Source organism: Perognathus longimembris, chromosome 6 (genome assembly GCF_023159225.1).
Source record: "Perognathus longimembris pacificus isolate PPM17 chromosome 6, ASM2315922v1, whole genome shotgun sequence".
Taxonomy (NCBI): domain Eukaryota; kingdom Metazoa; phylum Chordata; class Mammalia; order Rodentia; family Heteromyidae; genus Perognathus; species Perognathus longimembris.
The window spans coordinates 70437334-70447971 of NC_063166.1; the positions used below are offsets into that span (position 1 = coordinate 70437334).

Here is a 10638-nt window from a genome sequence, read left to right on the forward strand (position 1 = left end):
AAACAAAACAAACAGAAAACAAAACAAAACCAAACCAAGGGCTGGGAATATGGCCTAGTGGCAAGAGTGCTTGCCTCGTATACATGAGGCCCTGGGTTCAATTCCCCAGCACCACATATACAGAAATGGCCAGAAGTGGCGCTGTGGCTCAAGTGGCAGAGTGCTAGCCTTGAGCAAAAAGAAGCCAGGGACAGTGCTCAGGCCCTGAGTCCAAACCCCAGTACTGGCAAAATAAATAAATAAAATAAAATAAATAAATTTATTTTAAAAAAAAACACAACAGAAATGGGGAAATGTGGGATGCAGAGAGAAGGATATAGCTCTCAAGAGTGCTGCCCCAGGCAAGCTCACAGGGATGCGACCAGAGCCAGACACAGTCCTGCCTCCCAGGGCCCAGGGCCCAGGGCTCCAGAGAGTCAACCCATAGTCTTTTGAGTGATAGGCCAGGAGGACCAATCCCCACATACTTGTGTCCTCCTCCTTAGTACTCACAGCAACCCTACAGGGCCAGCCCCATTAGAGCCTCATCTTTACAGAGACTGAGCTCTAAGAGGAGATAGGAGAGCTAGGATTCCAGGCTACAGGGCTCTTACTCCTCTTGGGCCCAGAGAAGGGAAGGCTGATTCCCTGCTGTGCCCTGGGGCAGCCAGAATACCAACCACTACAGAGGAAGAGGCCCAAGCCCTGAGTTCCTCCTTCCGGCCCCTCAGGGGGAGGGAGGGATGTGACCAAGGATGAGGTCATGCTTGTGGAGGATGGGAAGGGACCATGCCAAGATCTGTGGCCTAGCTGCTGGTCAGCTCGCCTTGAACTTTCTGAGCCTTCTCCTAAGAGTCTCCTTTGCAAGGGTCCTTCTATGCAAGGCTTTGGGCTCTCTCTCCTCAGTGTCCAGTACTCTAACTCCAATTCTCTCCAGTGACTTGGGGAAATGGATTACATTCCACTACCACCACCACTATAGTTTCCTGCAGTTCTCCTTCCTAAGACTTCAGCTCACCTCTATTCACCAGATCAGGATCACTCGAGCCCCTCCAGGCAGCACTCAGGCTAATGCTGCCTGCTCCCTGAGTGCCCACACTGTCTCTGCCTTCCTCATTTCCAGCCAGAAGTGGGCACCCTTTACAGATAGAGATAGCATGGCTCAATACAGCCCCCAGCAAAGGAGGAGAGGAGGAAGGGCAGGGGAGGAAAGACAAGCCGGAAATTCTCAGGAGATTAGAAGGGAGTTAGCCCAGGGCAACAGTCCTCGGGTCAGCGGGCCTGCCAACTGTCTATTTCCCTGAACCCCATAGAGGCCAGGCCCCAATGAGTGGTCTTGGGGCCTAGGAACCTTTGGTGCAGCTTCTCTGGACTTGGGTGACCTGCCAGCTGCCATCAACCACCACCTGGCTCCAGCCAGGCTTCTTGGACTCCCAGATCCTAAAGATTCAAGACCTTGGCCACAGTCCTCACTGCTCCCAGCAGGCTGGTGGAGGGAGCCTTGCAGAGAACACCAGGAAGATGCTTGCATTAGCTCCAGGGGGACAGCAACCAGGATTTCCGGTGTTTGTGTATGGGACCAAAGTGGGATGTGTATGTGTGTGTGCATGTGTCTGTGTCTGTCTACCCAGTCTAGCAAGCTCCAATGCTTGCATCCGTGCTCTGTATACATGACCAGGTATTCTGTCGGTGTGAACATCTCTGTGCAAGTATCCTTGATGGGTGAGTCTCGGGCCGAGTATGCCGGTCTGCTGCTCCCCGTGGAAGGGCAGTGGGGATGCCTGCCACCTGACAAGGGGGACCTGGGTTTCTATGGCGTGCATGGTAAACATCAGTGTGGCTTTGTGTGGACACCCGCATGTGTATGCGGCCTTCCCACACATCTGAAGGTGTCTTCTCACTGTGTGCCTGTTTCGGGGCCTCATTCGAGTGTGTCTAGGCTAGGAAGTGTGTATGTGCCTGGGGTTACCTGAGGTGTGCGGGTGTCATGACACACACATGGCATGCCTGCAGTGGCGTGTGTGCTGCTCTCCACAGGGTCCTCGCTGTCATTCTGGTGGCGGGCTGAGGAAGCACACAGCATCGGTGTGTCGAGCGCAGTGAGTGGCTGCAGGGCCTCCACACTTGAGCTGTGAATGCATCTGTGTGCAAGAATGTGCCTACGGATGGACATCGCCCAGTGCCTGGGGAGGGAACACTGCAGTCCCGGGAGCTCTGTGGCTTCCCCAGCAGCTGCTCTCTCATGTTTTCCATCCCACAGGAGCTGTTCTAACACACACACACACACACACACACACACACACACACACACACACACACCAATGACTGCCTCCTGCATATCAAATCCCTGGTACCTCCACCCAGGGCCAGCAGGGTTTTCTGATCGTGGTGAGACCACCCCTTTTCTCCACCCAGTGTCAGACTGGAATCTTCTCCCTGCAGCTTGGAAGAATGACAGGCGATGGCCTACTATATGGCCTGGCAACTTGGAAGCTCTTAGAAAAGAAGAGGGGGAGGGATGGAGGGAAGGAAGGAGCTAGGGAGGGAAGGGAGAGAGGGAGGGAGGAAGGGAAGAAAGAAGGGAAGAATGAAGAAAGGAAGGGAAAGGGAGGCACGGGTGAAGGGTGATGCCTGGGCATGGGCACGACATGGACTGAGCTCTCGGCCTGTGTCCTCACACAGACAGGCAGGCGAGCTTAGCCCTCATTTCACAGGAGAGGGTCTCACACAGGACACCGGCAGGTAGCCCACAGCCTGCCTCCCAGGCACTTTGCCTCCAACAGAATTCTTCTCATCCTCCTGTGGCTCAGACACACCAGCAGCAACTGAGAAAGGCACTGCTCTGGCCACACTGCAGAATAACAAGACCCCGGTGGGACCAACAAGGCAGGAAATCTGGCTGCATGACCCAAAGACTCCATTTGCCCATCTGTACATTGGCAACAGGGATGATGAGGCACTTCCTTGGGGCCTTCTGAGCAGACATATCTCAAATACACCCAGCTAGAACACACACACACACACACACACACACACACACACACACACACACACAAAGGGGGGGAGAAAGGGAGAGGGGGAGGGAGGGAGGAAGGAAAGGAGGGAGAGGCCTGACCCCCTAGGAAAAGCAATCATACCTTCTCATGTTCCCTGGGGCAGACCCTGACTAACCAACATCCTAATTTAGGGAAATACTCTCCTGGCTCCTCCCAGTTCCTCTAAGAACAAACACACAGACTCCTATCTGCTCACTGGCTAAGAATCATAACAATTCCTCAAGAGACATGGGATTTCCGTGCTCTGCATATGTTTTCTTGTCTAGTCACACCACTGAGGAGGTATGGAAATGGTCCTTGAGGTTATCTAGACAGGCTCCATCATCTCTATTTACAGAGGTGAGACAAAAGAAGCTCAGAGAGATCAAGTGGTTGCCCATGGCCACACATTAAATGGAAGAGTCACATCTCAAACCCAGCCAGGGTTTTGCACTCTGATTCTTCCATCAGGTTAGGGATTCCTAGCCTGTACCCTCACCATCTAGTAACTATTTGTGGTCATGGATGACTTTAGTCCACAGGGACTTCGAAGGTCAAACAAAGATGATGTGATCTGCTCTGCAGGCCAAGCTATATCTCGGGGTTCTGGGCGAATCTTCAGGTTTCCTTGGCTAGAAGAGACCCGAAGTCAGCAGGCTCAACTGCAGACACCACACACATTTCCTTCCTGATGCTCCTCAGGTGATCACAACCCCACCATTTCAGCTCATTGACATGCCACTTGCATCTACATCCAAGCCCGCAAGGCCATCCAGCCTCTCTCTTTGAATTACTCAAGTGACAGCAAACTCACTACCTTCTCTGTGGAAGCTCCTATCTCTTCATTGCAAGAAATTTGCCCCACTTACTCACTAGGGCCTCAAGGCAGGATGGTCCTTCCCTAGTTGACGGTTCCCAGTGTCCCCCACATTCTCCCCTACGAGCAGGGAGGTGCACCGGAACAGGGCCATCCACTCTGGCAGCCAGCCTCAGCCGGCACACTGGGGAATCCTTTTCCTTTCACCTAGTTTCTGCATCTCAGATGTAAATGGGCCAGAGAGGCAGGAAACAGGTCAGGAATTTAATGGTCTAACTCTGAGCTCTGGCTGCCTAGAGGCCTGACTTTGAGACCTGACCAGCCCTGCTCTGGCCATAGTTTGACATCTACAGAACGAGCAAAACAGCTGTGGTGCTAAGTCCCTCAGGTTTGGTCCACATTCAGATCTCCATCTGCTTCTGTGAGGCTGGCAGCTGCAGTAAACAAACCTGCAGGGGAGTGGAGTCCCTCACTCAGGTGCACACAAAGAGGATTAGGGTGTTTGGGCCTCCCTCAACTGCTCACCAATTGCTTCCCTTCTCTGGTCTCTCGCTGTTCTCAGCAAGCTTTTTCCCATCCACCCTTAGCCTGAAATGCTCTTACTACAGGCCTTCTTAAGCTGGCTTCATGTCATCCTTTAGCCCCAAGCCCCTCCTTCATGCACTCCTGGCACACCTACCCTTCTGAACCCTTATCGTGATCCATGCTGTGCTATATTGTTTAATTATTGTTTAGCCCCAGTCCCCCAAGGCTTTTCTCTTTTCTCTTGTTCACAGCTACATCTCCAGATCTGCATAAGAGTTCAGGAGAACAAGACCAGCCTGCTTCAGGCAGAGAGGAGGATCTACCCTCCAACACAGAATTCATGGCAGAGCTTGAGAGCATGCTTGGAAACGTGTCCCACATCCCTTGAGAATAACAGTGATCTCAGCTACTACCACTGGTGGGTTACTACACACAGTAGTGTTTGTACACATTATCTCATTTAATCCTTAAGGTTGGAAGGTATGTCGTTGCCCCACTTTTTACAAGTGAGAATGCTGAGGTCCAGAGAGCAAACTGTCAGGAAGACCCAATAGTAGCCTGAGGCTTGTGCATGAAGCTTTTCCCTCTGAATAGATGACAGAAAATAAGGTTTAACCTGACCTAACTAGGCTCTGGCACCTGTGAGAATCTGAGCTCAACACTCGGCCTCCTGGAACACCTCCCCCTCCACCCCCATCTCTCTCTCTCTCTCTCTCTCTCTCTCCTGAGACTGGGGTTCAGCACTTGCTTGGCTTCCTGGGATGATGAGGGCATTGGAAGACCCTGAACTAAGGGCTGTGAGCCCTCCTCCTTCACCCTGGGGAGCAGCCTGGGGGAGGGGTTCAGGTTCTGGTTTGGAGCAGCCTAGGCAGAGTTCGGGGAGCAGCTCTGAGCACCCAGGTGGCCAGCCCCAAAGGCCAGCCTGTTGTCTCCCTTCCCCTATCCTCTTATCCTCTCCCTACCACCTGCTTGAAGAGACCCTAAGGGCTGACTGATCCTCACATTGTCAACACTGAGCAAAACCTTTGGGAAGATCCATCCTCCGGTGTCACAGAAAGGGAAGCCAAGGCCTGGCCAGGGAACAGATGAGGGCTCAAACAGTAGGCTATTCTACGTCAGAAAGCCCCTATCCTAGTCTACAAGGGCTTTCTGAACATGTGCTGGAGAGCAGATCCTGAGGGAAAATGGAGAGCGAGAGACACTGTGCAAGACCCCAGCAATGCAGGAGGGAGAAAGCCCTTTGGCCAGGAAAGCCACCAGGAGAAATTAAGTGCTTGAGGGTGGGGGATGGAAGGGCACAGACTAAGTCAGCCGTTAACACAGAGGCTCCCTGGTCATTGTGCCAGACCATGAACTAACACGTGCCTCTTCCCAAACCATGCCCATCAGAGGCAGTAAAGCCCACGGACATTCCAGCCTCTCAGAGCCCAGGCCAACACAGAAGGGCTGGGCTGGGGGCTACAGCTTCCACGGTGCCAGGTAATCAGGCAGGGAGCCTGGCCTGCACCCAAACGTGCTTGTGTCCCCTCAAAGAGCCAAGGCAAAGCCCACTCTCAGGGGGCAGCTCTCGGGTTCCCCACCGGCCCAGAGGGAATGATGGAAAGATGCGGCAATGGCTATGAGAGGCCAGGGAGAACATTGTGGGAACAGGCCTTGTGGCAGCCAGGGAGGGAGGCAATATCCTGGGATTGAGGGGAAGATGCCTCTGAACCGGTTCTCCCACGACACCATCCTCCAGGCTGTGGGACCGTTAGACCGGGCGGAAGTGGATTCCGGCCAAGGGGATGTTCCCAGATGTCAGACTTTCAAACTGGACCCCGCCCTCAAAGGCAGGCGGGGTCAGGCCTGGCCAGGGAAGCCCTGGGTACAGACTTGGGGGTGGTGCTTGCCAGGGGATGGATAGCCACAGGTTTCCCCGGGCAGGAGGGAGTGGGGAAGGCCGGCGGCGCTGGGGGCGGGGTTCTGTGCGCAAAAGCACAGATCCAGGCCCTCGCTGACTACACACACACCCACCGCCCTCTTCTAAGCATCCTCCAAAGTAGTTTCCCCGAGGCCCTTCTCCCCGAATGGGGGTCCTTTGGCCAGTGTCCTATCCAAGTCCCCCTGCCCTCCAGGAAAGGGCTTACCCAATAATGCGGGGAAGGGCGCGGGGTGGCGGTGGGGGAGCCCTAGATCAACCCCAGGACCCTTTCCCCAGCGGGCTCGGTGGGGCAGTGGCCCGCGGGCCGTGACAGCCGGGCCCTCCCGCGCCCGCCCCTTCCCCCTCGGTGGCCCCCACCTTGAGATAGTCGTTCTCGGAGCGCAGCTCCTCCAGCTCGCGCACGAAGCCGCCGGGCCCGCAGTCCAGCATCTCCTCGGTGAGGTCCGAGAAGGCGAGCGAGGCGCTGAGCGGCAGGCGGCTGCTGCCCAACGACGACGCGGCCACCGACGGCTCATCCGGGGAGGCGGGCGGCCGCAGAGGCTGCTGCGCCGACGGCGCGGGCTGGGGCGGCTGCCCGGCGCGGGTTCCCGTCGGGGCCCCCGCCGCCGACTCGGCGTCGCTGCTCAGCGCCAGCTCCAGGCCCAGCAGGCGCGCCTCCTCCGACGCGCAGTCCGACACCTCGGAGCTGCTGTCCGTGAGGCTGGGCGGCGGCGGCGGCGGACGCGGCCCCGCGCCCGGGCGAGGGCGCCCCTTGGCGCGGACGCCCGTGCGGACACCGGCCACCCGCGCCCCGGCGCCCCGCGTCCCGGGCGCCACCGCGCGCCCCTTCTTGTCCGCCCGCGCCGAGGACGCGACGCTACAGGCGGCCGCGGCGCCCGGGCCTGGGCCGCGACGGCCCTTGGCCAGCGACCAGCCGGCCACGTCCTTGGGCCGCGCTGGCGACGGCGCGCGGTGGCTCTTCTTCCTCTCCGGGGTGGGTGCGGGCGGAGGGCCGCAGCCCCGCGCCGGGGGCTCGCCCGCCGGCGCCTCCATCGCGGCCTCGCGCGGCCTCAGCGAGCGGCGCGCATGGCCCGGGCCCGCCCGGCCTCGGTGGCCCTGCGGAGGGTCCCGGCGCGGCTCCGGCCGCTCGGGTAGCGGCTCCTGCCGGCCCACCTCGGCCCGGGGACTGCGCTCGGGGCCCGGCCCCCGCCGCACGGTCTCCCCGCCGCTCTGAGCTCGGAGAGAACGGCCCGACCGCCTCCAGGCGCCCCGGCTCCGGCTCCGGCTCCGCCCGGCGCCCGCCCCTTCGGCCTCGCCGCGCCCCCGGAGCGCGCCCGGGCCTCGGCTCCGCGCACCGCAGTCGCTGCTACGGGCTCCGAGTCCGGCTGCGGCCCGGGCCCCGGCTCCGCCCGGCGCGGCCCGCCCCCCGCGCAGCCCCGCCAGCTCCCCGCCCCGCCGCTCCGGCTCGGGGGCGCGCGGCTCCGCGAACAAAAGGCGGACGCGGCGGGAGCGGCGGGGCGGGACGCAGGCCGGGAGCGACGGGAGGATGCGCGAGGCAACAGCGACCCCCTCGAGGGTCAGGCGGGCCCGAGCAGCCGCCGCCCGGGCTCCCGCCGCCTCCGCTCCGCCGCCGCCCGCTCCCCTGCGGGGCCAGGCGTCCCGGGAGGGACCCGGCGCGCGGCGGGAGGAAGGGGTCCCCGGCAGAGGCCGGGCGGACCTCAAGACTCCGGCGCCAGCATCCATGCACACCCGGCCCCTCGCCCCTCGCCCCTCGCCCGTGCTGAGCGTGCGCGAACTCCGCCCCCTTCAGCCTCGCCCCGCGGACCCGCGACCCCATCCCGCAGACGCGCACACTGAGGCTGGGCCCCGCGGAACCCGCCATCCGCGGGCCGTCCGAGCTTAGAGCCGAGGGGCGACCCCCCCCCCCCAACCTCGTGCCTCCAGAGCCTGCTGGGGCCGACTCTGCCCCGGCTTCCCTCCCACCATCCTAGGGGCCCCGGGGGGTCCTGGGCGCGCGCCCGGCTCCGCACACCTTGACAGCTTTCCCTCCCGGGCATTTTCGCCCTCGTCCCTGCCCCGGCCACAGGTTCTGTACAGGTAATCGGAGCTGACCCATTACGGGGTGTCACACCAGTGAATGCTTTAGTAGGCTTTAACCCTAGTGGGCGCTATGGGGCTGGAGACCACTGTCCTGAGACCCCTCAGGACCTGCCGGGCCTGGGCTCGGGTGGGCGTGGTTTCTTTCCGGCTTGGCTGGGCCTGAGCTCCAGGCCTCTTTGATTTTCCCCAGCCTGTTTTACCTTCCTCAGCCACCCTGCCGCCAGCCACCACCTCCAAGAGATCCAGGCACCCACCCTCAGATGACCCCCTTTATTCCTTTGCAGCCCCTTCTTCCTAATTTAATTCCCTCCAACCTATCAACCTATTCTCTCTCTCTTTGTATTTTGCCTTTTGCCTTCCCCCTCAGATGACCCCCTTTATTCCTTTGCAGCCCCTTCTTCCTAATTTAATTCCCTCCAACCTTTTCTCCTCTCTTTGTATTTTGCCTTTTGCCTTCCCCCTACCCCTACCCCCTCCTCTTCCCCCTTCCCCTCCCCCTCCCTATACACCACACCTGACACACAACTTAGCACCAGGTCCATTTCTTTGTCTTTATTCTAGAGGGAGGAGCTCTCTCTCTCCCACACTCAGGGCTGATGGGGGGCAGGGGCTGAGGGCCCTTCCTATCCTGAGGGTCTTTGGGTTTGGAAGCCAAGAATGTATGTGGCAACTTGGGGAAGACCTGGAACAACCTGGTTGCTGATGGAGCAGTGCCCAGGTGGGGCACAGTGAGCTATCGGGAAACCAGCAATACCACAGAAGAGGTGATCCATGTGGGGAATTGTGAACTGGCTACATTCAGGTGGGTGACCAGCTCCAGCAGCCAAATTGTCGCCATTGTCGGGCCTGTGAGAGCCAGACATTCAGATCTATACCAGCCCTTCCACCTCCATGTTACATGAGCATGTCATGCAGTCCAGTTGTTTTTGTTGTTGTTTTCCCTTCGCTTCAATCATGGGGCTTGAACTCAGTTCCTGGGTACTCTCCCTGAGCTCTTTTTCCTCAAAGCTAGCACTTTACCACTTGGAGCCACAGGGCCACTTCCAGTTTTCTGGTGGTTAATTGGAGATAGGAGTATCACATACTTTCCTGCTCACATTGGCTTTGAACCGTGATCCTCAGATCTCAGCGTCCTGAGTCGCTAGGAGTACAGGCATGAGCTACCTTGGCTCCAGTTATTTTTACATACTCAGCATTTCAGTAAAGAATCTCACAATTACATTTCCCTTCTTTCTGCTTTATCTTAAGACTGTATTTTGCTAAGTTACTCAAGCTGGCCTTGAACTCTCGGACTCAAGAAGTCTTTTGGAAGAGCTGGGACAATAGTTTGTATAAGTATACCATCACACCTCCTCAGCTCAGAGAGGTGGAGGAACTTCTTATGATGGATTGTCTTTTCCGAACATCGGTGCACCCATAATATCCTGTCCCAGCTGTTTCTACCTCACCATGTGGCACTTCTCCAATCTAACCACAGTGTCCATGTTCTCTGTCCATGAACTGGAGCGGAATTCTCGAACTGCCTCAACCAGTACAGTACCATCATGTGCAAGGTTAAGCCATACAAGACAGTATAGTGTTTGCCCAGCCTATCTGCCTCTGTCTGCCTTTCCATCTGACCATTCACCCTTATCATCCAGCCACCTGGGGAGGAAGCCCAGATCTCATAGAGTAGCTAAGCAACAGCTCCAGCTCTGGTCCCCACAAGCCACCAGACACGTGACAGTGACCCTGCAGCTGACTCAGCCCTCAGCTTTGGAGCCGCCCAGCTGACAAGTAGAGCAGAAATGAACCGTCTCACTGACCCTGCCCAAATCACCACCGAGGTTAGGAGCCACTTGTTACACGGCGATAGGTAACTGGAATGCATGACAAGGTCATAAAGCTTGGACATGGTGGTAGATTTGAATCCAAGGCCACCCAATTCCAGGGCTTCATAGGCTGTGCCACTGGGCTGCAAATGTCCAACTCAGGCGCCCAGGGCTTGCTGTATAAATCTCTGGTCAAGAAGAAATTAAGCGTTAAATGACTAAGAATTATATAACAAATTGTAAGGAATGAAGGTGATGGTTACCCAAGTGGAAAATCAGTTTCATTTCTCCCATTTGATCTGCTAAATAGACCAAGATGTGGAAACCAAATGGAGACTAACTTGGAAGGTCTCTGAGAGGAGGTCATTTTTTTTTTTTGACCTAAATGAAAAGTTACTGGGTTTCAGTGCCTCTTGCCTGTAATCCTAGCCACTCAGGATACTGAGGTCTGCGGATCACAGTTGGAAACCA

The 10638-nt window shown here is 57.5% G+C and overlaps 1 protein-coding gene across 1 annotated transcript in view; it reads right to left on the bottom strand.

The window, feature by feature from the left end:
* The window catches only part of Soga1 (suppressor of glucose, autophagy associated 1), a 73385-nt gene extending 65844 nt beyond the window's left edge, over positions 1 to 7541 (bottom strand). The window contains 1 exon segment of the mRNA XM_048349122.1: positions 6635 to 7541. Within this exon segment, the coding sequence (XP_048205079.1) occupies positions 6635 to 7309 (675 nt within the window). The 5' untranslated portion in view covers positions 7310 to 7541.
* Positions 7542 to 10638: the final 3097 nt, after the last annotated feature.